The 27,895-nt window shown below is 50.9% G+C and overlaps 1 protein-coding gene across 2 annotated transcripts; it reads left to right on the forward strand.

Annotated features, from left to right (window-relative positions):
- The first annotated feature begins 673 nt into the window (after window positions 1-673).
- On the forward strand, window positions 674-27,802 carry SKA1 (spindle and kinetochore associated complex subunit 1). Of its 2 annotated transcripts, none has more exons than XM_064176635.1 (7): window positions 674-859; window positions 3,174-3,263; window positions 4,786-4,910; window positions 5,188-5,276; window positions 12,698-12,835; window positions 22,590-22,759; window positions 26,920-27,802. In XM_064176635.1, exons 2-7 carry the CDS (start codon window positions 3,176-3,178, stop codon window positions 27,066-27,068), a joined length of 759 nt encoding a protein of 252 aa, XP_064032705.1. In that variant the 5' UTR covers window positions 674-859; window positions 3,174-3,175; the 3' UTR covers window positions 27,069-27,802. The 2 variants fall into 2 exon arrangements, with proteins under 2 accessions (XP_064032705.1, XP_064032704.1); XM_064176634.1 differs by having other exon boundaries at window positions 769-859; window positions 3,169-3,263.
- The last annotated feature ends 93 nt before the right edge of the window (window positions 27,803-27,895 follow it).

Below are 27,895 nucleotides of genomic sequence, written 5' to 3' on the forward strand. Positions count from 1 at the left end.
GCCCTGCCCCCTGAACCTTCCCTCCTCAGCTCTTCTCCCTCAGCCCTGTCCCCTGTCCCTTTCCCTCAGCCCTGCCCCCTGAACCTTCCCTCCTCAGCTCTTCTCCCTCAGCCCTGTCCCCTGTCCCTTTCCCTCAGCCCTGCCCCTCTCCCGTCCCTTCCCCCTCACCCATGCCCCCCTGTCCCCATCCCTTCCCTCTCACCCATGTCCCCTGTCTCTCTGCAGTCCCCTCAGCCATGACCCTTTTCCTTTCCCCTTCAGCCGTGGCCCCTGCCCCTCTCTCTCCCCCCGCAGCCCTGCCCTCTGTCCCCTGATCTCTTCCCCCTCTCCCTCCCCCCGCAGCCCTGTCCCCAGATCTCTTCCCCCTCTCCCTCCCCCCGCAGCCCTGTCCCCTGATCTCTTCCCCCTCTCCCTCCCCCCGCAGCCCTGTCCCCAGATCTCTTCCCCCTCTCCCTCCCCCCGCAGCCCTGTCCCCAGATCTCTTCCCCCTCTCCCTCCCCCCGCAGCCCTGTCCCCAGATCTCTTCCCCCTCTCCCTCCCCCCGCAGCCCTGTGCCCAGATCTCTTCCCCCTCTCCTTCCCCCCGCAGCCCTGTGCCCTGATCTCTTCCCCTTCTCCCTCCCCCCGCAGCCCTGCCTCTCTCTCTCCCTTCCCGCCCTGGCCGGTCCCGCCCCGCTGCCTAACGGCCGGACGCGGCTTGTTCAAACCGGAGCTGCTGCCGGCTTCCGCTGGCGGCTGCCCGGGGAGGGAGCACCGCTTGTTTCCTCACCGGGCCGGGCGAACTGGACCGGCTAAGACCTTCGTCGGGTCAGCCTCCTTCCTCCTCAGGGCGGCGGCCGAGCGGCTCGGTCACGGCGGCGGTGAGAGCGGGGCGCTGCGGTGTGGGGGTCGGGGCGGGGGCGGCTTGCAGCGGCTTCCAACCGGCCTCTGCTGAGGCCTGGGCGGCGTGGACACGGTCAAGCCTCTGGCAACCGAGGTCGGTCGTTAGCTCGTTCGTGGCGTTTTGGGAAGCAGAGCGAAATCAAAGCCTCCTTTTCGGGTGAGGTAGCGACCAGACGGAGCTGCCGGAGCGCGGCCAGCAGCAGCCTGTGGCGGAGGTCTGCTGCCCTGCGGCGGGGCGAGATGCCCTTCAGCAGAGCTCTTCCATCGACTATTTCCTGCGGCAGGGTTAGCGCTCCCGCGAGGTCGTTGGCTGCTGCCCTAACGATGCCTTTTGTGCCCGTCCCTGCCCGCCATTGCTCGGCTAGCAAGCAAGTGCGGGGTTTCTTTTGTTTCATTACTCGATTACCCCTCTTTGAAGTATTGGTCATCCCTGGCAGTAATCATAGAATCATAGAATCAACCAGGTTGGAAGAGACCTCCAAGATCATCCAGTCCAACCTAGCACCCAGCCCTACCCAGTCAACCAGACCATGGCACTAAGTGCCCCAGCCAGGCTTGGCTTGAACACCTCCAGGCACAGCCACTCCACCACCTCCCTGGGCAGCCCATTCCAATGCCAATCACTCTCTCTGCCAACAACTTCCTCCTAACATCCATCCTAGACCTGCCCTGGCACAGCTTGAGACTGTCCCCTTGTTCTGTTGCTGCTTGCCTGGCAGAAGAAACCAACCCCCACCTGGCTACAGCCTCCCATCAGGAAGTTGCAGATAGCAGTGAGGTCACCCTTGAGCCTCCTCTTCTCCAGGCTAAACAACCCCAGCTCCCTCAGCCTCTCCTCACAGGGTTTGTGTTCCAGGCCCTTGAGCTACTTTATATAAACCAGATTTTTCTCGTTTATTGCAGCAGATTTCCCACCCCTGCAGTAGTGAGCAACTTGATAATTAGCAGTGGGAATGATCTCCTCAGCCACTTTGCTGATGGAACAGAGCTGCAGTCACCAGCACAGGCTACCTAAGATTTATCTGGACAGGGTGCTTGGCCACCTTGTCTGGACTGTGCTTTTGCCTGGAAAAATTTGACACGATCATCCTCAGTGATGCTGGAATGTGGCCAGAGAAGGGCGACAAAGCTGGTGAGGAGCCTGGAGCACAGCCCTGTGAGGAGAGGCTGAGGGAGCTGGGGGGGTGCAGCCTGCAGCAGAGGAGGCTGAGGGCAGAGCTGATTGCTGCCAGCAGCTGCCTGCAGGGAGGCTGTAGCCAGGTGGGGTTGGGCACTTCTCCCAGGCAACCAGCAACAGAACAAGGGGACACAGTCTCAAGTTGTGCCAGGGTAGGTTCAGGCTGGATGTTAGGAGGAAGTTGTTGTCAGAGAGAGTGATTGGCATTGGAATGGGCTGCCCAGGGAGGTGGTGGAGTCACTGTCCCTGGAGGTGTTGAAGAAAGATGCACTTAATGCCATGATATAATCGATTGGATAGGGCTGGGTACTAGGTTGGACTGCATTAGCTTGGAGGTCTCTTCCAACTTGGTTGATACTATGATCCTGGAGGTCCCTTCCAACGTGGGACTCTACAGTTCTATCACAGAGACTTAATTTAGTTTCATAATTCTGATTATACACCAGAGTTTAGAGAAATTTTTTTCTTGCCTTTTGTCACGCTCCTTGTGCTCTCGCTGCTGCTTTCAGTTGAGTAAGTTGAAGGGTAGTTGTTACCTTTGCTTCTTCATAGAATCAGCCAGGTTGGAAAAGACCTCCAATCATATCCAGCAATATCTAACACCCCGACCTGTCCAGTCAACCAGACCATGGCACTAAGTGCCTCATTCAGGCTTTACCTGAACACCTCCAGGGACGGTGCCTCCACCACCTCCCTGGGCAGCCCATTCCAATGCCAATCACTCTCTGCCAACAACTTCCTAACAACATCCAGCCTAGACCTGCCCTGGCACAACTTGAGGCTGTGTCCCCTTGTTCTGTTGCTGGGTGCCTAGCAGAAGAGCCCAACCCCACCTGGCTACAGCCTCCCTGCAGGCAGCTGCAGGCAGCAATCAGCTCTGCCCTCAGCCTCCTCTGCTGCAGGCTGCACACCCCCAGCTCCCTCAGCCTCTCCTCACAGGGCTGTGCTCCAGGCCCCTCCCAGCTTTGTCACCCTTCTTTGGACCCCTTCCATATTTAAGTTCGCTTTGCTGATCTGGTTCCTTTAAAACGATTCTGCTTCTGTACTTTGTGTTTGCAACTTGGGTCTTTCTTACACTGTTTTCTTCTGATTTCTCCTTGGTATATGAAGAGAAGATATGGCATCCCCAGACCTGGACAGCTTGCGAGTTCACATCAACGCAAAGATTTCATATGTTAAAAAGATCCTTCAGTTAAGAAGAACAGGTAACAGAAATTGAGAGGCTTTGTGTCTGCACCTCCTTGTAGGCAATGGGGATGGTCTCATTATACCAGGAATGTAACATGAGGTAAAAATTGTCTAGGCTAACCTTCTGTAATGACAGAACAAGTAGGAATGAGTTTAAACTGGCAGAGGGGAGATTTAAACTGGATGTGAGGAGGAAGTTCTCTACAGTGCAGGTAGTGAGACATTGGCATAGGTTGCCAAGGGAGGTTGTGAATCACAGAATGTGGTCAAAGATTCTGTGATTCTGCGATCCACAACCTCCCTAGAGGTGTTCAAGGCCTCGTTGGATGAGGCCTTAAGCAACTTGTTCTAGTGGGAGGTGTCCCTGCCTATGGCACAAGGGAGTTGGAACTGGATGAGCTTTGAGATCCCTTCCTACCTAAACCATCCTGTGATAGGTGGGCAGAGGCCAACAGGATGACATTTAACAAGGCCAAGTGCAGGGTTCTGTACTTTGGCCACAACAACACCAAGCAGCACTACAGGCTGGGGACAGAGTGGCTGAGAGCAGCCAGGAGGAAAGGGACCTGGGGGTACTGATAGAGAGTAGGCTGAAGATGAGGCAGCAGTGTGCCCAGGTGGCCAAGAGAGCCAATGGCATCCTGGCCTGCATCAGGAACAGTGTGGCCAGAAGGACAAGGGAGGTTATTCTTCCCCTGTACTTAGCACTGGTCAGGCCAGACCTTGAATGCTGTGTCCAGTTCTGGGCCCCTCAATTCAAGAGAGATGTTGAGGTGCTGTAAGGTGTCCAGAGAAGGGCAACAAGACTGGGGAAGGGCCTGGAGCACAAACCCTATGAGGAGAGGCTGAGGGAGATGGGGTTGTTTAGCCTAGAGAAGAGGAGGCTCAGGGCAGACCTCATTGCTGCCTGCAGGGAGGCTGTAGCCAGGTGGGGGTTGGCCTCTTCTGCCAGGCAAGCAGCAACAGAAGAAGGGGACACAGTCTCAAGTTGTGGTAGGGGAGGTCTAGGCTGGATGTTAGGAGGAAGTTGTTGGCAGAGAGAGTGATTGGCATTGGAATGGGCTGCCCAGGGAGGTGGTGGAGGCACCATCCCTGGAGGTGTTCATGAAAAGCCTGGATGAGGCACTTAGTGCCATGGTCTAGTTGACTGGCTAGGGCTGGGTGCTAGGTTGGACTGGATGATCTTGGAGGTCTCTTCCAACGTGGTTGATTCTATGATTCTATGAGGAGGAACCTAAAGAGGGGAGGCCATGAAGGAGAACAGGGTGGTGCAGGCAAGCTGTTGTGAAATTCAGGCTGCAGTTAAGAGCCCTGTCCTTCAGCTGCAGCCTGCCGTGGTAATGGGTGCAGCTCACTGCTTTAATGAGTAGAATATGGACTGTTTGATCAGTGAACGTTGTTGCTTCTCCTGGGAAGATCTGGTGGGTGGGGAGCACGGGGTTGGTAGATAATTGTTGCTTGTGGAGAGAAAGGAAATGGGATTTTGGTTTTGTGTTGGAGGTGTTTTGGCTTTCTGATTTCATGTTCTGTCTTCGACAGTTGAAGATCCTGGCCTCAAAACCGTGCTCTGTAAAGTTGGCAAGGAGATAGGTGTCTTGCACAGTCTACTGAATCAAATGGAAGTGGAAGTTCAACAGCAGGAAAAACTTAGGGATCTGCTAAAAGTAATTATTTTTTTACCTTGCTCTTAAAAAACTGAGTCAAAAGAACCTTTGTTCAGCCTGTAGTTGTTCTACAGCAGTGTGTTTGGATGTGTGAGGCTGCTTGCAAGTGGAACTGGGAAATCAGGTGATGAGGAGAGAGCAATTTGATGAATGCTTCTTGATTTAACTTCATTAACATCTCTTAATCAAGTTAAAAATTCTAGTGTTGCCCTAATAATTTTACTTGCTTGGCATTCAGTAGTACCAGATTTCTGAGAAGTCTTGATGCTGATTACAGGAGCTTCAGAAGTCTGCTGAGAAAGATCAGCTTGAAGCACAGCTCCTCCATGAATACATTCCCCATCTGCCTAAAGGAACTAAGATATGGTAAGTGGTACCTGAGTATGGAGGACACTGAGGGGCTGCTCCTGACAGTGTTCAGCTGTCAGGACTCTGCAGCTCTACTCCTGGAGTTTGCTCTTCATTGTCCTGTAGCAGCTATAATGTGGCCAGCAGGACCAGGGCAGGGATCATCCTTCTTGCACTGGGCACTGGTGAGGTTACATCTTTGAACCTAGGCCCCTCACTGCATGAAGGACATTGAAGACTGGAGCAGGTCCAGAGAAGGTCCAAAGCTGGTGAAGGGACTGGAGAACAGGGCTGGGGAGGAGCAGCTGAGGGAGCTGGGAGTGTTTAGCCTGAAGAAAATGGAGGCTGAGGGGAGACTTCTGGCTCTGTACAGCTCTGTGAAAGGAGATTGGAGCCAGGTGGGGGTTGGTCTCTTCTGTCAAGGAACAAGTGATAGGTTGAGAGGAAATGGTCTCAGGTTGTGCCAGGGTACGTTTAGGTTGGATATGAGGAACAGTTTCTTCCCCAAAGGTTTGTGAAGGCCTGGACCAGGATGCTCAGGGAAATGGTGGAGTCACCCTTCCTGTAGAGGCTGTGTAGCTGTGGTGCTGAGGGCTGTGGTTTGAAGGTGACCTGGCAGTGCTGGGTTAATAGATGGATTCAATGATCCTGAAGGTCTTTTCCAACCACAATAATTTTTTGATTCTGTGGCTGTTTGCTGCCAGCCTAGAGTCAGCACCTTCACAAATCCCTCAGGCAAGACCAAGTTATTCAGAGCAAAGCTGTGAGGGGTAGATGTGGCTGCACAGTAGGAAGTCAGTATGGTAAATCTGGCAAAGACACCAACTACAGAGCTGCAGTGTTTAAGAAGTGCAGGGTGAGTTGGTGACCTAAGAGCTGGGCAACTAGAACTGAAGTTTGACTCTGCCCTCCCATGTGTCATTAAAAAAGGAATAATCCTGTAACTCAATTATCTTTCTGTGGGCATCTGAAATATCACACGGTGGGGTTGGAAAGGACCTCTGGAGGTCATCCAGTCCAGCCCCCCCTGCTAAAGCAGGGGCACCCTCAGCAGCTTGCCCAGCAGCATGATGGCATGGGATGTTGGAAGCTCTTCAAACAAGGAGACTCCACAACTTTTCTGGGCACCTCCAGCACCCTCACAACAAAGAAGTTACTCTTCCTAGTCAGATGGAATTTCCTGGGTTCCAGTTTGTGCCCATTGCCCCTTGTCCTGTCCCTGGGCACCACTAAGAAGACTCTGGCCCCATCCTCTTGACCTCCTCCTCGAGCTTTAGGTGGCCTTGCTCCAAGTGCCAGAGAGGGTTCAGGATGAAAGCACTCCACATGTGCTCCAGCAAAGTAGAAGTTTAAGGATGTGGGAATAGAATTACAGAAGAGCAAGTGAACTGTGTGTGGCTATGGTCTTGTGTGTGCAGGTGCTGGGCTAGTGCTTGGGCTACTCAGCTGGTGAAGAGAGGACTTGTGCAAAATCTTTCTATTGAATGCCACCCTTCAGGCATGGACTCTCAGTTTAGGAATCAGCCTCCTGAAGTGTATCTGGTGGTGTCTTGTTCGTTTTCAGCTTCCTGTTCGGTTTAGATGTTGCATTTTTGTTTGGATGTGAGAAAACAAAAGTTCTTCAGAAATTGTCATGGGTTTCTGCCTTCCTTTCCTAGCTTGGAGTGGGGCCAGAGGAGGCCACAGCAATGCTGGGGGGGGGCTGGAAGGCCTTGAACACTGCTGATACAGGCCTTCATATCTCGGAAGGAACAGAAATGCCCACACAGACAAATCAAACACTTCATGGCTTCAGCTGTTGTTTCTCTCCTGTCTCCTCGATGTTCTTATTTACCTCCCTGAAAAGAAAACCAAGGCCAATGGCTTGAGTGCTTTGGATTGCAGGTGTTTACTCAGCAGTTTGCCATTCCTCCACAACCAGGTTCAAACACAAGCTTTGGTTCTTTCATGGTCCAGTGGGGTCAAAGTGGGGTAGGACCCTGTTATGGAGGGGCAGATAATGAATTGTGGGGTGATATTGTCAAAGTTAATATTGTTCATTAGTTTTGATACCCAAAATTCTCACCACCCCTGAACACTAATTTTTAATAATAATGGGTTCTGCAGATGGTCCTGGAAACATTAGACAGAGGAATAAGTAGAACTAGCAACGACTTGCAGAAATATCACAGTATCACCAAGGTTGGAAGAGACCTCACAGATCATCAAGTCCAACCCTTTACCACAGAGCTCAAGGCCAGACCATGGCACCAAGTGCCACGTCCAATCCTGCCTTGAACAGCTCCAGGGACGGCGACTCCACCACCTCCCCGGGCAGCCCATTCCAGTGGTGTCCAATGACTCTCTCAGTGAAGAACTTTCTCCTCACCTCCAGCCTAAATTTCCCCTGGCACAGCCTGAGGCTGTGTCCTCTTGTTCTGGTGCTGGCCACCTGAGAGAAGAGAGCAACCTCCTCCTGGCCACAACCACCCCTCAGGTAGTTGCAGACAGCAATGAGGTCTGCCCTGAGCCTCCTCTTCTCCAGGCTAACCAATCCCAGCTCCCTCAGCCTCTCCTCGTAGGGCTGTGCTCAAGGCCTCTCCCCAGCCTCATCGCCCTTCTCTGGACACGCTCAAGCATCTCAGTGTCCCTCCTAAACTGGGGGGCCCAGGACTGGACACAGCACTCAAGGTGTGGTCTAACCAGTGCAGAGTACAGGGGCAGAATGACCTCCCTGCTCCTGCTGACCACACCATTCCTGATGCAGGCCAGGATGCCACTGGCTCTCTTGGCCACCTGGGCACACTGCTGGCTCATGTTCAGGTGGGTATCAATCAGCACCCCCAGATCCCTCTCTGTCTGGCTGCTCTCAGCCACTCCGACCCCAGCCTGTATCTCTGCATGGGGTTGTTGTGGCCAAAGTGCAGCACCCTGCACTTGGAGCTATTGAATGCCATCCCTTTGGACTCTGCCCATCTGTGCAGGCGGTCAAGGTCCTGCTGCAGAGCCCTTCTGCCCTCCAACCCAGCCACATCTGCCCCCAGCTTGGTGTCATCTGCACACTTGCTGATGACTGACTCCATGCCCTCATCCAGATCATCTGTGAAGATGTTAAAGAGGATGGGGCCCAGCACTGATCCCTGAGGGACACCACTAGTGACAGCTGCCAGCTGGATGTGGCACCATTCACCACCACTCTCTGGGTCTGGCCCTCCAGCCAGTTCCTAACCCAGCACAGAGTGTTGCCATCCAAGCCATGGGCTGACAGCTTAGCCAGCAGTTTGCTGTGGGGGACAGTGTCAAAGGCCTTGCTGAAGTCCAGACAGAGCACATCCACAGGCTCCCCACATCCACCAAGCAGTCACCTGATCATAGAAGGAGATCAGGTTGGAGAGGCAGGATCTGCCCTTCCTAAACCCATGCTGGCTGGACCTGAGCCCTTTGCCATCCCTCAGGTGCGCAGTTATTGCCCCCAAGCTAACCTGCTCCATCAGTTTCCCTGGCACATTATATATATACACATTAATCCAAGTGGAGAAGTCTGGAGAAGACTGAAAAGGGATTTAATATATGTTTGTAAACATCTGAGGTTTGGTCAGGAGGGGGGGACAGGCTCTGCTCACTTGCTCCATGTGACAAGACAAAGAGCAATGGTTGCAAGTTGCAGCACAGGAGGTTCCACCTCAACACAAGGGGGAACTTCTATACTGTAAGTGTCACGGATCACTGGAACAGGCTCCCCAGAGAGGTTGTGGAGTCTCCTTGTCTGGAGACTTTAAAGGCCTGTATGAATGCATTCCTGTGTGACCTGTAGTGGATTATGTGGCCGTGCTCTGGCAGGGGTTGGGCTCGATGATGTCTTGAGTCCCTTCCAACCCCTAACAGCCTCTCATCATGCTGTGGAAGAGAAGGTTCCTGCGGTCAATTCACCTCTTGTCCACTAGGTGGCCTCGATGAGCTTTCCACGTAAGGCAGAAGGCAATTGGTGAGTTACAAGAGGCCTTGCTCAAAAATACAGTTCCTGACTTGCAGGGCTGGCTACAGCTTCAGACAGTACCCGAACACTTCCAGGGAGTTCTGTTACTGTCTTGTCGGCTGCTGAGACTTCTGGTTCTTCCCAGGCGTCACAGAGTGCTGGGAAAGGAGGCAGACAATCTCTAGATGGCGAGGGGACTGGAGAACTGCCTGATGAGGAGAGACTGAGGGACCTGGGGCTGTTTACTTGGGAGAAGAGAAGACTGAGAGGGGATTTAATCAATGTTTGTCTATATCTGAGGGATGGGGATCAGGAGGGGGGGGACGGGGACAAGCTCTGCTCACTTGATCCTGGGGATAGAACAAAGAGAAGGTTCCAGCTCAACACAAGGGGGAACTTCTTGATTGGAAGGGTCCCCAAGCACTGGCACAGACTGCCCAGAGAGGTTGTGGAGTCTCCTTCTGTGGACCTTTTCAAGGCCTGCCTGGATTTGTTCCTGTGTTACTCAAGCTAGACTGTGTGGTCCTGCTCTGGCAAAGAGGTTGGACTCGGTTATCTCTTTGGGTCTCTTCCGACCCCTGACATCCCATGAGCCTGGCCTCTCTGGATGATCTGTGTATCTTCAGTACTTCCCATCTTGGCAGGAGACTTTCAGGTGTAGAAAGGATGTCCTGCAACGTGCAGTCTTAGCACGGATGTCACCCTGGCTATGCAGGCTGATCACGTGGAGGCATTTAGAGCCTGTTCATGGTAAACTGGAAACAGTGCAGTTTCCAGGCAGACAAATTCAGAGCATCAGAGTTTGTGACTCTGTGGCAGAGCTAGCTTATAGCTTAGCATATCAGGCAGCAGCAAGTGAGCAAGCACGAATACAGAGGCAGAGCACACTACGTTACCTGCTCAACTAATGGGTCTTTGGACACAGAATAACCAATCAGAATGGCACTTTTCCATGCTTGACCATATTAGGTGAAGCCATAGGCTTGCTTTACCCACATTTGGGAAAAGCATAAGCCTCACACAAGGCAGGCACAAGCTAAGTGTGTTTACCACAGGATGTAAACAAGTCTGGGCAGGCCAGAGTCCTTAGACTCAGTGGCTCCAGGTTCTTTGTCCTCTTTCCCACGGTTGCTTCTCCCCAAAACAGAAGGAAGGAGAGCAGAAAAAGCTGTCTGGGCAAGCCAGGACATGTATAAGCCTATTTTGGCCTACTTATGCCTACCACAACAGACCCCAAAACAGAAATTCCCCAGGATGGGATGTTATCTAGAAAAGGTAAGAGCCTTCTTGCAGTGAGGAGGGTGTTGTAAGATGCAGACATCACCTCCCTTGGTCCTTGTGTGTATCCCTCTGCTCCAACACCACCACAACTACCCACCAGTGCCAAGGTTAGTCATGTTCAGGGCCTCACTTTGTTTCTCAGATGTTTGCATCTCAGTTGGTTTAACTGCAGCTGTCAGAAGGCCTCCAGACCGGCCTTCCCTGTCCCTGTATCACAGAGCAGCTTGAGAGTCCAGCAGGTGGCACTCATTGTCCTCTGCATCGCTGGAAAAGGGGACACAGGGATTTAGTGGTGTCACCTCTAGTGACACAGCAAACCGTGTTGCCTTCAGAGGAACAGATGAGGCACTGTTGTAGGACCCCCGTCAAACCAAGGCATCTTCTTGTGGGAACGTGAGATCAAAGCAGGGGATCAGTTCAGGGGATCAGTTCTTCGTGGCAGGTGCAACATTAGTTGTTTCTGTTGTCCCTCTCAGCCCAGCGATGTCCTTGTGGTCAGACAACAGTGAATTTGGCCAAATGCATCCTCACTGTCCTGCAGATGAGTAGGAGGTGGTGGATGGCAATTTCTGGGGTGCATTCAGAAGAGTTTCCTTCTCTGGAGACTTTCAAGGCCTGTCTGGATTTGTTCTTCTGTGCCCTGAGCTGGATTGTGTGGTCCTACTCTGGCAGGGGAGTTGGACTGGATGAGCTCTTTGGCTCCCTTCCAACCCCTGACAGCCTGTGAGCCTGTGACTCTTCTCCCTCTTACCAGCCTCGGAATGAGAGGAAATGGCTGAAATTGTGCTAGGGGAGGTTAGGGTTGGAGAGTTAAGTAAAATTTCTTTGCTGCAAGAGTGGTCAGGGGTTGGAACAGGCTGCCCGGGGAAGTGGTGGAGTCACCATCCCTGGGGGTCCTGTGGACATGGTTGAATGACCATGGGGGGGTCTTAGTTCAATGGTTGGAGTCAATCTTAGAGATGTTTTCCAGCCAAAACAAGTTTCTATTTCTGTGATTTCATCCCTTTCCCTCCCAGAGCACTTCTCCCCACCAGGATCTGGGATTCCAGCAGCGTAAGAACCTCACAAAGCATTTCTTAATGGATCCTGTGAACATGTGGCCAGGAGGTTGAGGGAAGTTGTTTTCCTCCTACTCTGCCCCAGTGAGGGCACATCTGCAGGACTTATCTCCAGTTCTGGGGTGTTCAGTTCAAGAGAGATGGGGAGCTGCTGGAGGGAGTTCAGTAAAGGCTACAAAGATGCTGAGAGGCATGGAGCAGCTGCGTGAGGAGCAAAGGCTGAAAGCCCTGGGGCTGCTGAGCAGTCCTAGAGGGGATCTGATCAATGCTCAGCAAGAGACAAAGGGTGTGGGGCTAGAAACTGGGGTCAGACTTGTCAGTGGTGTCCAGAGACAGGCCAAGGGGCAATGGGCACAAACTGGAAGCCAGAAGGTTCCATCTGAAAAGGAGGAGAATATTGTTTGTTGTGAGGGTGCTGGAGGCCTGGAGCAGGCTGCCCAGAGAGGTTACAGAGTCTCCCTGTGTGGAAAGCTTCTAACCTCCCCTGGCCATTGTGATGCTGTGGGTGTCCTGCTTTAGTAGGGACTGGCTGATCTCCAGAGGTTCCTTCCAACCCCACCCCATGCTGGGATTCTGTGAAATAGTTCAAGTTCTGGAGAGTCTGAGGTGAGTGTGCTCAGGAAGGGTGAAGTCATAAATAATGCTCAAAAGAAGAAATTTCTCAGCTTTTGATATCTTGTCTGAAAGGAATGTGTCTATTAAAAATACCAGCCTGCTGTATGCTGTCGAGTTTCTTTGTGTCAGAAGCTGAATGGGTGAGTCAGGCTTCACAAGATCTGAAGTTGGGAAGTGTTTCAGATCTGCCTGTTGGGCTGCAGCTCTGCCCTGTGGTTCATCAGACAGGAAACAAGGCCTCACATTCTGTGAGATGTCACAGTAGGGTGAATTCTGAAACCCTGCTGCACCTGGACTGCTTCCAGTTCACCTGCTGGCAGAGAAGTGAATTCGACTCCAGTATGGAATTTGAAAAGAGAGCAGGCTTGTTTTCCTTCTTTTCCTTTCAGGAAAGATCAGGAGTTGTGTTCATCCAGCCTCACAGATGGGCTGGATCTGCAGCCTTTGAGTAAGCAGAGCTGCTAATCTAATGGTATTTTTCTTACTACTCATTTGCTATTTACACACTTTAATATTCATTCATTTTACAGCATTGCTATGCCAACTGAGAAAAATAAAGAGCAAGAAGTAGCTGTAAAGCCTCAACAACCAAGTAAACCGACAAGAAAGAAGATACTCATTAAAAGTATGGGTTTGATAACAGCAGAAGAATTCAAAGGCATTCCTGCGTGAGTAACACGACTGTTCTTAGACCCTGCCATGCCACTTTTGGGTGGCAGATGTCAGTGTCAGACATTTGCCCTTGCAGAGCTGAGGCTGACAGAGGTGTTTTGATACTGTCAACGTTCCACAGGATGAAAGGTAATGATAGCAGCTTCAGATAGTTTGTTTGTGATGCTGAATGACCTGAAGTTGCACCAGGGGAGGTTTTAACACGAGAAGAAACGTCTTCACCCAGAGGGCTCTCAAACACTGGAACAGGCAGCCTCCAAGAGGTGGTTGAACCACTGTCTGTGAAGGGGTTTAAAAGACACAGAGATGTGCTGCTGAGGGACGTGACACCAGGCTTGGTAGAGTTAGAGAATGGTTGGGCTCTCTTCCCCTGAATGATAGGGGAAGAGGAAATGGCCTCAAGTTGCATCAGGGGAGGTTGAGGTTGGATGTTGGGAGGAAGTTCTCTCCTGAGCGGGTGGTCAGGCACTGGCACAGGCTGCCCAGGGAGGTGGTGGAGTCACCATCCCTGGAGATGTTTAAAAGGAGAGTGGATGTGGTGCTTGAGGCTATGGTTTAGTGATGAAGGCTGCTGGGATGAAGGTTGAACTGGATGATTCTGGTGGTCCTTTCCAACCACAGTGATTCATAGTGCTTATATGTTGTGCTGAGGGATTTGGTTTAGTCAAGGACTTGTCAGTGTGAAACTATTGATTGGACTCGATGATCTTGAAGATCTTTTCCAATCTAAGAAATTCTGTGACTCAGTGATCTTAAGAACCATTTCCTAACAGAACAATTTTGTGGTTCTATTAAAAATTAAATTAATAGGCCTAATGATGTTCTTTTTTAAGTATGTCATGGAATTGCTTTGGTTAGATGAGAACTTCAAGGTTATTGCATTCACAGAATCATAGAATCAACCAGGTTGGAAGACACCTCCAACATCATCCAGTCCAACCTAGCACCCAGCCCCATCCAATCAACTAGACCCTGGCACTAAGTGCCTCAGCCAAGCTTTTCTTCAACACCTCCAGGGACAGCAACTGCACCACCTCCCTGGGCAGCCCATTCCAATGGCAAATCACTCTCTCTGGCACTGCCAAGTCCACTATTAACCATGTCCCTCAACACAACATGTAAACAGCTTTTCAGTCCCTCCAGAGGTGGGGACTCCTGCCTTGCACAAGCTGATCCAGACCTTGATAACCTTTTCCATGTATAAATTGTTCCTAAACTCCCCCTGACACAACTTCAGGACATTTTCTTTCTCCACCTGGCTCCAACCTGCTGTCAGAGAGCTATGGAGAGCCAGAGGGTCTCCATTCAGCCTCCTTTTCTCCAGGCTAAGCAACCCTAGTCCTTTCAGCTGCTCCTCACCAGACTTGTACTCTAGACCCTTCACCAACTTCGTTGCCCTTCCCTGGATGCGGAGGATCCATTAGACTCTGAACCTCTTACCTTGAAAGCTGCTTAAATGCAGAAGTATATTGGCTGATAGCTGGATCTTCTTATGGTTTTAAGACATGCCATTTAAGAAATAGAGCCATTGTCTCACAAGATGAAAGATGTGGTTAAACTTAGAAGGAATAGTGATGATAAATACTGGTTTTCTTTGACCCAATTATTGGTTTCAAAACTCTTCAAGTCTTGACTTGCCAATCTGCTTTGTGAAAGGGGGAAAAAAGAAGGCAAACACTCAGTTAAAAGATAAATCCCCCTCCAACTGAAACATCACTGGATTCTGGCACAGAAACCTGTGGGTTTTTTTCACCCCTGCCATCAGGGTCTGACTGATAAAACTCCTTGTCTCAGACCTGTCATGTAAGAATAACTTTTCTTAGGTGACATTTTGGGGACAAGGACAAAGTGTTCTGCAAAAGGGAATAAAATGTCTTGGTGCTGAAGGTAAAGCTGTTACCTAGAGTCTAGGGTTCCATTTGTTCCCTGACAACACTCCAAGTTGGGGCATGGGAATTTTTGGTCTTTATCTCTGCTAAGAGAAACAGCCAGAAGCCATTCCAATTAAATGGAGCCTGTAGTTCCCAGCTAAAGCTCTGACCCTTGCTGGTAGCTACTTAAAGTGTTCTTCTCGTCAGATCCCACTTGGAGTGCTGTGTACAGTTCTGCAGCCCCCAACACAAGAAGGACATGAAACTGACCCAGTCCAGAGGAGGCCACCAAGATGCTCAGAGCAGCTCTGCTATGAGGACAGGCTACAAAAGTTGGGGTTTTTCAGCCTGGAGAAGAGAAGGCTTTGAGGAGACCTTATAGTGGCCTTCCAGTATCTGAAGGGGGCTGCAGGAGGGCTGGGGAGGGACTGTTGACAAGATCTTGTAATGACAGGACAAGGGGTAATGGGTTTAAACTGGCAGAGGGGAGATTCAAACTAGATGTTAGGAAGAAGTTGTTTGCAGTGAGGGCGGTGAGACACTGACACAGGTTGCCCAGGGAGGCTGTGGAGCACAGAAGCACCAAGTGTGATCTTTGATCACATTCCGTGCTTCTGTGCTCCACAGCCTCTCTGGAGGAGTTCAGGACTAGGTTGGATGAGGCCTTGAGCAACCTGTTATAGGGGGAGGTGTCCCTGCCTATGGCACAGAGGGGTTGGAACTGGATGAGCTTTGAGGTCCCTTGCAACCTAAACTGTTCTATGATTCTGTGATTCTATTTTACTTGAAAGATGAAGGTTTTAGGTCCTGGATCCAGCTGTGTCTGTGCTTTGCTGGTTTATAGAAAGGTTGTGTCTCTGAGCTGCAGGAATGTTTCTTTTCCTGAGAAGGGAAATGTTCATTCTGTGGAGGAAGACTCAGATGAATTTAAATAGACCTATTAATGGACCAGGGTTTTTTTCCCTGTTGCCTGGCAGTGTTGTAATACAAGACTGGGCGAGTCTGCTAAGATTGTGATTTCACACACATTATTTAATCACAGAGTCGTTTTGGTTGGAGGAGGCCTCCAAGATGAAGTCCAACTATGGTCCCATCACTGCCAGATCAGCACTAAACCATGTCACTCAGAGCCACAGCTGCACAGCTCTGAAAGTCCTCCACCACTGCCTTGGGCAACCTGGGCCAGGCTGTGACAACCCCTTCAACAGAGACATTTTTCCTAATATGCAACCCAAACCTTCCCTGGTGGAACTTGAGGCTGTTTCCTTTCGTCCTATCACTTGGTGCCCAGTGACAGGACAAGAGGTAGTCAGTACAAAGCTGAACACAGGAAGTTTCACCTAAACATGAGGAGGAGCCTTGTTATATTGAACAAGGTGGAGCACTGGGACAGTCTGATTAGGGAGCTGATGAAGTCTCCACCTCTGGTGTCACTGTTCTGTGAACCTGCTCTGATGGGAAGTTGGACTAGATGATTTCCAGAGGTCCTTTCCAACCTCTATCTTTCTGTAATTCCATGTGATTCTGTTCACTGGGTGGAAGAGCCCAGCCCCCACCTGTCTCCATCCTCCTTTCAGGGAGCTGTAGAGAGCCAGGTCTCTCCTCAGCCTCCTCTTCTCCAGGCTGAACAACCTTAGGTCCCTCAGCTGGTCCTCACCACACTTGTGCTCTAGACCCTTCACCAGCTTGGTTGCTCTTCTGTGTACACACTCCAGCCTCTCGATGTCCTTGGAGTGAGGGGCCCAAAACCGAACCCAGGAGTTGAGGTGTGGCCTCACTAGTGCTCAGTACAGAGGCACAATCATACAGAGGTACAATCAAATCCAGACAGTAAGTATTTGTGACCCCTACTTTCTCCCCCCTAGCATATTCTCTTAGAAGAATGAGGATAAGGTTCCTATCCCAGTTGTTCAGGTCATCATGAATTCTGCTGTAGGATCTCTCCTGGCATTCTGCTGCAGCTTCTGGAGCCACATGGCTGTGCTACTGAACCATGCCTTCCATATGTGTCTGAATCCCTCACCAGCTGTACCTCACTGGTTTTCCATCTGAGTCCCAGCCCTCTCTCCTTTCCCACCACAGCTGTGGCAGGCTGTAACTGGAAAATTGTGGTTGCTTTCATTCATTTTGTGCTGCTGCATGTGAAGGAGAATCTCTCCCTAACATCAGTAGGGCACTGAAAGGGCAGTCCACAGTGCCTTGGCTTTCACAGCTCTGCAGCAGGTGCATAACGAAGGCATGTGCTGTGTGGATGAGGAGGCCTTGATGAAAGAGAACACTCCTGCACAGCAAGAAACCTGCACGTGATCTTTGGGCTTCAAATCTGATGCAGAAACACACTTTTTGGAGGAAGAAAATGGAAATGGCACAGTAGATATGAGTTAACTTTGAATTCAAGACAAAGGAAGCTACATGCTGTATTCTGTCCCTGAAATTCTCACCACTTGAGGTGGTTTTGGGATCTGTACATTCAACAAAGCTGGTGAAAGATCTGAAAAACAGGGCTGATGAGGAGCAGCTGAGAGACCTGGGGTTATTGAGCTGGAGAAAAGGAGGCTGTGGGGAGGCTTTTCAGCTCTCTCTAACTCTCTGAAACAAGGCTGGAGCCAGGAGGGGGTTGGTCTCTTCTGCCAAGTAATACGTGACAGGACAAGAGAAAACTACCTCAAGTGGTTCCAGGGGAGGTTTAGGTTGGACATGAGGAACAATTTCTTCACTGGAAGGGTTGTCAAGGCCTGGAAGAGGCTGCCCAAGGCAGTGCTGGAGTCCCCATCCGTAGAGGGGTTTCAAAGCTGTGGTGCTGAGGGAGTGATGAGACCTGGCAGTGCTGGACTAATGGTTGGGCTGGATGGTCTTAGAGGTTTCTTCCAACCAAAACAATTCTGTGATCCAAGCTCTAAGTTCTCAGAAGATACAACTTTCTTTTACCTGTTTCTGAGGGAGCAGCATTTGCCATTAAGAAGCTTATCTCTTCTCCAGACCTATGTATGTGATAGACTGATATTCTTTCTTTGAAGCACACAGTGCTGTGCTTTTGCTTTTCCTACCTATGGAAAAGAAAAAAAAAAATAGCTATTTTGAACAGGGCTTCCACGGATTAGACAAGGAAATTGGGTCACTTGTTTTTAAACTGAAACGTGGTTCTGCACAGTTCTGCTTTTGGTGCAGTGAAGCTGATCCTTACCTTTATTTTAAACCTAAAGGAAGGAATTTGGGACTTCTCAGCTTTATTTCTGTAGCAGTGTATGTATGTATGGGCTGAAGTAAATGTCAGCATTTATGGGATTGCTGGCCTTTGCTAGATAGCAACATGAGAAGGCTGCAACAGCTGGAGCTTTTGTGATCCTCAGATGTGCACAGAAGAAAGATTCATAGAATCAGTTGGAAGGGACTCCTTGTGGAAGGGACCACAAGGATCAGCCAGTTCCAACCCCCCTGCCATGCCCAGGGACACCCTACCCTAGAGCTGGCTGCCCACAGCCTCAGCCAGCCTGGCCTGAAACACCTCCAGCCATGGGGCCTCAACCCCCTCCCTGGGCAACCCATTCCAGCCTCTCACCACTCTCATCACCAACAACTTCCTCCTCACCTCCAGCCTGACTCTCTCCAGTCCTGGCACTCCCTGACAGCCAAAAAGTCCCTCCCCATCTTTTTTGTAGGTCCCCTTCAGATCCTGGAAGGCCACAAGAAGGTCACCTGGGAGCCTCCTCACCTCCAGCCTGCACAGCCCCAACTCTTTCAGGCTGTGCTCACAGCAAAGCTGCTGCAGCCCCCTGAGCATCCTCCTGGCCCTGCTCTGGACACGTTCCAGCATCTCCACAGCCCTCTTGTAATAGATTCCAGTTGGTTTAGACAGAATTCACTTTCAGATCCAGGCTCGTGCATTCAAAGCTCTGTGACAAGGCTGTCTCCATGCTCACCAGATGGCCCCCACTACCACTCTTGTCAGTGGTCAGTGCAGTCAGTGACACCAGAAAACCTCTGGTTCCACTGCAGCTGCTTTAAAGTCTGCTGCCAAATCCGTAGTTACTGAATTTTCTCCACACCCCAGCACATCTGCTAGCCCCCTGGGAGCATCTGGGATCACAGGCTCACAGGATGTCAGGGATTGGAAGGGACCCAAAGAGATCATCCAGTCCAACCTCACTGCCAGAGCAGGACCACACAGTCTAGCTGTGGCTACACTTAACCGTCACACGGACTAGACTACAGTCTAGTTACAGTCACACAGAACACATCCAGACAGGCCTGGAAAGGCTCCACACAAGGAGACTCCACAGCCTCTCTGGGCAGCCTGTGCCAGTGCTCTGGGACCCTTCCAGACAAGAAGTTCCCCTTGTGCTGAGCTGGAACCTCCTGTGCTGCAGCTTCCATCCATTGCTGCTTGTCCTGTCCCAGGGAGCAGTGAGCAGAGCCTGCCCCCCCCTCCTGACCCCCAGCCCTCAGATATTGATGAACATTGATTAAATCCCCTCTCAGTTTTCTCTTCTCCAGACTAAGCAGCCCCAGGGCCCTCAGCCTCTCCTCATCAGGCAGTGCTCCAGTCCCCTCATCATCCCTGTAGCCCTCTGCTGGACCCTCTCCAGCATACTTGAGGGCCTCTTGAAGAGAGATTTGTTCTCAGGTTTCTGCAACCAAATGGTGCTTCTGTTTCTGCTTTTGGATGAGATGAGCTGTTCTACAGAGTCAACCAACTCTGTTGGTTGGAAGACACCTTGAAGGTCATCAAGTCCAGACGTTGAACCAGTAGTGCCAGGTCACCACTAAACCATGTCCTTCAGCAGCACATCTACATGTCTTTGAAAGCCCTCCAGGAATGGGGACTCCACCACTGCATTCCCTGGGAGAAGAGACCAAATGCTGCCTGCTCCAGCCTCCTTTCAGGGAGCTGTAGAGAGCCAGAAGGTCTCCCCTCAGCCTTCTCCAGGCTAAACACCCCTAGCTGCCTTATCTACTCTTCCCCAGCCCTGTTCTCCAGACCCTTCCCTGGCTTTGTTGCCCTTCTCTGGACCTACTCTAGCCCTTCAGTGCCCTTCTTGGAGTGAGGGTCCCAAAACTGAACCCAGGATTTGAGATGTGGCCTCAGCAGGGCACAGTCCAGGGGAACAGTCCCTGCTCTGCCCCTGCTGGCCACACTATAGCTGGTGGTCTTCTTGGCTGCCTGGGCACATCCTGGCTCATCTTCAGCAGGCTGTTGACCAACACCCCCCAGGACCTTTTCTTCCAGTGAGTTTCCAGCCACTCTGCCCCAGCCTGGAATGTTCATAGGATTGTTGTGACCCAAGTGCAGGATCTGGCACTTGGCCTTGTTGAACCTCACCCCACTGGCCTCACTCATCAATCCAGCCTGTCCAGATCCCCTTGCAGATCCTCTCTGTCCTCAATCAGGCCACCACTCCCACCTCATTTTGGTGTTGTCCGCAGGCTTAGCAAGGCTGCTCTCTTTATAAAGTGGAATCACTGCATCTCTGTTGATTGCAGCAGCACAGGGACTTAAACACCAGTGTGTATACCTCTGGCCTTAATCTTCATAGCTCTACACTCTCCCCTGTGACTTCATAGACAGGCTGAGGGATGCAGGCAGAGCATTAAACAGCAGTTGGTGTACACAAAGGCCAAGCCCTTCTGTGCTAAGAGATTGGGTTGCTCCTTGATGCTGAATGTGGCTCACCTCAAAGGTGGTCATGCTGCTTTTGTCTGAGCAGAAGTGTGCTGAGCAGAGTTTCTATTGAAACTGCTGCACCTCTGACACTAAATCTGGATTAACCAAACTGTCACTGCCCTCTTCACTGATCTTTTTGTTCTGACACAGCTTTTAGCTGCTTCACCTAAAGAACCTCATCGATTCTTAAGAGGAGTGGTAACATTTTTCTTGGTGGAAATGATCTGATTCCACCCATCTGCAAAGTGGCATTGAATCCAGCACTAACAGCCAACCATTTTGCAGCCTTGCAGCAGCTGAAAAGTGCTCAGTAATTCCAGTGCCAAGGTTGCCCTGGCTTTTACTGCAGTGTTTTGTCAGAATCTCAGTGTAGTGGAGGTTGGAAGGGAACCTCTGAGGGTCATACTGTCCAGCCCCACTGCTAAAGCAGGGCACCCACAGCAGCTTGCCCAGTAGCACAATGGCCAGAAGGGGTTGGAAGCTCTCCAGACAAGAAGACTCCATAACCTCCCTGCCAGCCTGCTCCAGGCCTCCAGCACCCTCACAACAAAGAACTTTCTCCTTGTGATCAGCTGGAACCTCCTGGGTTCCACTTTGTGCTCATTGCCCCTTGTGCTATCCCTGGGCACGACTGACCAGAGTCTGGCCCCAGCCTCTTGCTCCTTTATCTCTTGATGAACATTGCTCAGATGCCCTCTGGGGCTGCTCTTCTGCAGGCTCTCAGCCTCAGGGGCTCTCAGCCTTTGCTTCTCACAGAGATGCTCCAGTCCCATCATTTTCATACTATCCACTGGACTTTCTCCAGTGCTTCCTTGTGTCCTCTGAACTGGTGAGCTCAGAGCTCAACGGAACAGTTCAGCTGTGGCCTCACCAGTGCAGAGCTCAGCAAGAGGAGAACCTCCCTTGACCTGCTGACCACACTTCTCCATACAACCCAGAAGACCATTGACCTCTTTGGCCACAAGGGGACATTGCTGCCGATGGTGAATTTGTTGTCTTCCAGCACTCCCAGGTCCTTCTCCTTGGAGCTGCATTTCTCCATACAACCCAGAAGACAATTGTCTTTCTCATCCACAAGGGGACATTGCTGCTGATGGTGAATTTGTTGTCTTCCAGCACTCCCAGGTCCTTCTCCATGGAGCTGCTTTCCAGCAGCTCACCCCTCACCGGTCCTGCTGCAGGAGGTTGTTCCTCCCCAGCTGTAGGACCCTACACTTGCCCTGGCTGAACTACACTATGTTCCTCCTCATGCAGGTCTCAGCCTGTCCAGGTGGCACTGAACAGCAGCAGAGCCTGAGGGGCGTCAGCCACCACTCCAGTTCTGTACCACCAGCAAAGAGGCTGGTTGCTGATGAAGATGTTAAAGAAGACTGCTCCAAGTCCTGACCCTGGGGGTGCAACAGGAACCACAGGCCTCTAGTTTTGCTGGACTTTGCTTTTGTGCTTAGCTTATGCCTTGTCACAGGAGTTGCAGATTTCATTTCCATGCCATGACTTCACAGCCAGCTGCACGTTTCCTTTTTCCTCCAGTGCATCACTTTACTTCTATAAACACAGAAAGGCCTCACTTGTAAATATTCCAGCCTTCCAATTTTTCCACCCCCATTTCTGTTCCTCTTTAGTGCTTTCTGAACCTGCAGGCTGCCACCAACAAATCTTGCTTTAGCCCTAGCTTCATGAAAGGTTCACAAGTGGATGTTGGTAGTGCCAGACTGTGTCTGTACAGCTCAGTGACGCACAGAAAGCAACTGGAAATGGGTATTTCTTCACAGAAGCCCAAAGCAGCAGCTGTAAGATGGAACACAGGTGATTTATGGTTGCAACAGGAGCCAAACTGCACTCTGAGGCAGAATCATTTCATTCCAGTTTTGCCTCAAACCATGTTTTCTGTAAAGCTACTTGATTTTTCTGAGTTGGTAGCTTAAGGTTACACTATAAAAACAACCTTTATTCTGTTTGGAATGGTTCTCACAGCTTAAGGACTGGACATTTTTTACTTAATTTAGCTTTCTGTTGTTTCCTCTTTCTGTTTTAGGTTGTCTCGTGGCTGCAAGGCCATTAAACCATTGAGGAAAGGAACAAAATCAACTGCTACAGTTACTCATTAACACAGAGCAGGAGAAACTGTCTCTTAGATGGGGTGGCATGTTCAGCTGAGGAGGAATATCAACACAGAGCTTTTGTTTCTGACCTTCTGGTTTTGGTTTGCCTTTGTAGGTATATGAGAGGTCGTATCACCCATGACCAGATTAACCACACTGTGAATGAGATCAACAAAGCTGTGAAGTCCAAGTACAAGATCCTATACCAGCCTTTGAAATCCATGAATCTAGCAACCAGAAACCTCTACCACAGGTTCAAGGAAGAGGAAACAAAGGACACCAAAGGTATTTTGGTTTTGTTTTGTTAGTACCACTTTAGTAGCACACTTTGGCCACAACAACCCCAAGCAGTGCTACAGGCTGGGGACGAAGTGGCTGAGAGCAGGGGCTACTGGTAGACAATAGCTGAAGAGGAGGCAGCAGTGCCCAGATGGGCAGCAGAGCCAATGGCATCCTGGGCTGGCTCAGGAGCAGTGTGGGCAGCAGCACAAGGGAGGTTCTTGTGCCCCTGTGCTCAGCACTGCTCAGGCCACCCCTGCAGTGCTGTGTCCAGCTCTGGGCTCCTCCACTGCAGAGAGCTGCTGAGGTGCTGGAAGGTGTTGAGAGCAGGGCAGCAAGGCTGGGGAGGGGCCTGGAGCACAGCCCTGGGAGGAGAGGCTGAGGGAGCTGGGGGGGTGCAGCCTGCAGCAGAGGAGGCTCAGGGCAGAGCAGATTGCTGCCTGCAGCTGCCTGCAGGGAGGCTGTAGCCAGGTGGGGTTGGGCTCTGCTGCCAGGCAGACAGGGACAGAAGAAGGGGACCCAGCCTCAAGCTGTGCCAGGGCAGGTTCAGGCTGGATGTTAGGAGGAAGTTCATGGCAGAGAGAGTGACTTGCATTGGTATGGGCTGCCCAGGGAGGTGGTGGAGTGGCTGTGCCTGGAGGTGTTGAAGCCAAGGCTGGCTGGGGCACTGAGTGCCATGGTCTGGTTGGTTGGGCAGGGCTGGGTGCTAGGTTGGACTGGATGATCTTAGAGATCTCTGTTGGAGAGACCCTTTGGCAGCCTTCCAGTGCCTGAAGTGGGCTACAAGAAAGCTGCAGAGGGACTGTGCCTGAGGGCCTACAGGGTCCAGGACCAATGGTTTGAAATGAGAGCAGAGCAGATTTAGTTCTGCATCATGATGGAGGTGGAGCACTGCAACAAGTTGCCCAGGGAGGTGGTTGAGGCCCCATCCCTGGAGGTACTCAAGGTGAAGTTTGACAAGGCTCTGGGCAACCTGATCTAGTGGAAGATGCCCCTGCTGACTGCAGGAGAGTTGGACTGGATGAGCTTCGGAGGTCTTTTCCAACCCAAACCATTCTAATGATTCTCTGACGTTCTGGAGCAATGAAAATTCAGGTCCTCCTCTGGTGTGGGAGGAGAAGAGCAATGAGAATCATCTGTAGATCAGAATCTAGGCCATAAGATACATGAAGGCATACAGAAATGGGTAGATACTACAGAATCCAGACACCTTTTCTGGTCTACTCTGCTCTAGTGAAGCCACATCTGGAGTACTTGTGTCCATTTCTGATCTCCCTGGAGATGCAGAGGGCTACTGGAGTGAGCCCAGCAGAGGCTACAAAGCTGCTGAGAGGCCTGGAGGACCTCTGTGAGCAGCAAAGGCTGAGAGCAGTGGGGCTGTTCAACCTGGGGAAGAGCAGACCTAGAGGGCATCTAAAAGAGCTGTGGGTGGCAAGAGGGTGGGCCCAGGCTCTTGTCAGTGGATCTGAGGGACAAGCCAAGGGGCAATGGGCACAAACTGGAAGCCAGAAGGTTCCATCTGAGTATGAGGAGAAACTTGTTTGGTGTGAGGGTGCTGGAGGCCTGGAGCAGGCTGCCCAGAGAGGTTGTGGAGTCTTCTCTGGAGAGCCTCCAACTGCCCCTGGCCATTGTGCTGCTGGGCAGGCTGCTGTGGCTGCCCTGCTTTAGCAGGAGGGCTGGACTGGATGTTATGCAGAGGTCCCCTCCAACCTCCACCATACTGGTATTCAGTGCACCTGGGACATTCAGCATGTGCTGGGTTTTTTGTTTTGCTTTTTGTTTGTTGTGACTGATCACCTAGAAAGTCTAGAGGGAAGCTCTGGCAGGCTGTCACACTCTTCTTACCTGGCCAGCACAGAATGATTGAATGTTTCTATACCTAGCATTTCTCAGGATGAGGTTGTGCATTCATTGATTTGTTTGCTTACATTTCTACTGTGAGTGTCTTTCTGCTTAGGATTCCTGCAGTTTCTCAGCCTGGGCTTATTGCCAACTGACCTTGTCCTCTGATTTCACGATGAGAAAAGATGCTGCCTGATTTATCAGGGTAACCTTCCAGACAGGAAGGTGGTTCACTTACTTTGGCACATGGACTTACTTCCTCCAACCAAACCACCACTCTTTATCCAGCTCTTGTTTCTCTGTCAGAAAAGATCCTGAATGTGCTGAATGTTGCTGCCCTGAATTTTGGAAAAGACAAGGAATGATTTTTGTATTTCTACACAGATTCAGGACATTTGGATGCTCCCCCAGATACCACAGGCAGCAAAAACAGTGTACAGATTATCTTTGGGCTCCTAACATGTGTAGGTGTGCTGTCCTGTCACTGGTGTAGGTGTGCTGTCCTGTCACTGCAGGTTGCAAATGGGCACTGTCCAGCTGTACTCAACCTCATTTTAAGCAGTTTGGCAGGTTTTCCCTTTTCCTACTACCAAACTTGTCTCAGTTTTCATGCAAATTCAGACCCCCTCAAGGGCTGCTCTTCTGCAGGCTCAACAGCCCTAGGGCTCTCAGCCTTTCCTCCTCGCATTGCAGCTCCAGGCCCCTTAGCAGCTTTGTAGCCTTCATTGCACTCTCTCCAATAGTTTCCTGCCTCTTTTCAACTGTGGAGCCCAGAACTAAATTCAGTACTCCAAATGTGGCCTCAGTGGGGCAGAGCAGTGGAGGAGAACCTCCCTCAACTTGTTGAGTGTCACACTTCTTTTAATACACTGCAAGGCACTGTTGGTCTGTTTGGCCTCATGAAGAACTTGTTTTCCATGACCACCTGCTGGTCATGTCTTCTGACACATCTGTGGCACATCTGATATCTGTCCCTGAGTGGTGTTTGGGACTGCTACAGACTTTGTACCCTGACAGAGACGGATGGACGGGTTGAGAGATGTTAGTTGATAGAGCTGCCAACAGATGGAGCTCACTGTGTGGGGCCTGTGGGCATTGTGGGGTGATCTTGATGGGAAGATTAGTAACTCTTAGTGACGAATTTAGAAAGCAGAATGAAGTCCTAGGAGAGTGTGAGGCTGTCTTACTACTGGCTGCACCGTTCCATCAGTGTGCATGGCTGTTCAGAGATAGAATCGCAGGAACGGGGCTGGGCTGGGCTGCAGCCAGAGCAGTGTGGGCAGCAGGGCAAGGGAGGGACTTCTGCCCCTTTACTCCACTCTCCTCTGATCTCACCTGGAGTCATGTGTGCAATTCTGGAGCCCCCAGCACAAGCAGCACATGGAAGTGTTGGAGCCAGTCCAGAGGAGGCCACCAAAATGCTGAGAGGGCTGCAGCAGCTCTATCAAGAGCACAGGCTGAGAGAGTTGGGGCTCTGCAGCCTGGAGAAGAGAAGGCTTGGAGGAGACCTTGGATTGGCCTTCTAGGATCTGAAGGAGGCTACAGGAGGGCTGGGGAGGGACTACTGACAAGGTCTTGTCATGACAGGATGAGGAGAAAGAATGGGTTTAAACTGACAGAGGGGAGATTGAAACTGGATGTGAGGAAGAAGTTGTTTGCAGTGAGGGTGGTGAGAGACTGGAACAGGTTGCCCAGGGAGATTGTGGCTGCTGCCTCCATGGAGGTGTTCCAGGCCAGGTTGGATGAGGCCTTGAGTGACCTGTTCTAGTGGGAGGTGTCCCTGCCTATGGCAAGGGGTTGGAACTGGATGAGCTTTGAGATGCTTTCCAACCTAAACCATTCTGTGATTCTGTGAAACAGAATCACAGCAACATGCAGGCTGGCAAAGCCCCTCAGGATCACCAAGTCCAACCTATAGCCTTACTCTACAAGGTTCACCTTAAACCATATCCCTAAGCACCACATCCAAACGACCCTTAAACGCGTTCAGGCTGGGTGACTCCACCACCTCCCTGAGCAATTCATTCCAGTTCCTGACCATTCTCTCCACGAAAAGCTTTTTACTCGTGTCCAGCCTCAGCTTGAGGCTATTCCCCTTGTTCTGTCTCAAATTACCTGTGAGGAGAGCCTATCAGCAGCCTCTCCACAATGTGCCTTCAGGTAGCTGTAGACAGCAGTGTGCTCTGCCCTCAGCCTCCTCTTCCTCACACTACCCATCCCCAGCTCCCTCAGTCGCTAAAGAGGTCCTGCTCTTTCTGGTACAGTGCTGAATGCCTCCTACCACCCAGCTGTTCCCACAGCCAAGTCCTTTCTTGTTTTGGCAGGTGAGTTTTTCATCGTGGAGGCTGACATCGCAGAGTTCACCGAGCTGAAGATGGACAAACGCTTCTACAGCATCCTCAACATGCTGCGCCACTGCCAGCGGACCAGAGAAATCCGCGGCTCCAGGCTCGTCCGCTACATCATCTGCTAGCCAGCCTCCCACCTCCTGCTTACCCAGGCTGCAGCAGGGTGAAGCATTGTTGTCAGACACACCACGCTTTTGTGGTCCTACCTGAGGGTCTCCTTTCCTGAGCACCAAGAAGTGTTTTTCAGACTTCTCTCTGAATTTAGTAGCAGCAAAATCGAATGACCTGGAGGCGTTTGTGGTTTGGTTTTGAGGAACTCCTGTCCTTGGGTGAATGACAAATGGAAAATTAGATTGGAATTGGTGCATCTGTGTTCTCAGGAGGTTCTAATCACATCTTTAGGTCAGCTCTTGAAAGTTAAATTCTCCTCCCAGATAATAATGTTCCTCCTTGTGTTTACGAGTCAGAGGCTGTTGAAGGCTCTGGAGCTGTTCAAAGGAAGCATTTAATCCCTCAAACCTATTTCCAGATTTCAGTTCCTTCATCTTTTACTTCTTAGCCTAGTTGTATGGTTTGGAGTTTCCTGTGTGGCTGCAATAGGAAGAACTGAGGTGCTTAAAACATTTCCAGACAGATGATCTGTAGTTCTGTGAACCATGTGGTCTTCTGATTTCACCTTGCAGCCAGAATTTCCCCTCAGATCAACTCTTGAAACTGAAACAGCAGAGCAGGAGGGTTTGTTATGTGAAAATGTTGGTCAGGTTCTTCACAGCTTTATAGAGTGTAATAAAGCATCACAGCAGAATTGCTGAGATGGATATCGACTGAGTAGGTAATCAAACCTGTTCTGATAAGAAAAGCTGTGGTCTTTTTTCTTCCATGAGTCTCTGTCTGCTGCTATCCTCACCATCTAATCTAAGGTAGCCTCTCTTGCTCCTTGTCATAGAACCAT

The sequence above is a fragment of the Pogoniulus pusillus genome, chromosome Z (assembly GCF_015220805.1).
Source record: "Pogoniulus pusillus isolate bPogPus1 chromosome Z, bPogPus1.pri, whole genome shotgun sequence".
Lineage (NCBI taxonomy): Eukaryota > Metazoa > Chordata > Aves > Piciformes > Lybiidae > Pogoniulus > Pogoniulus pusillus.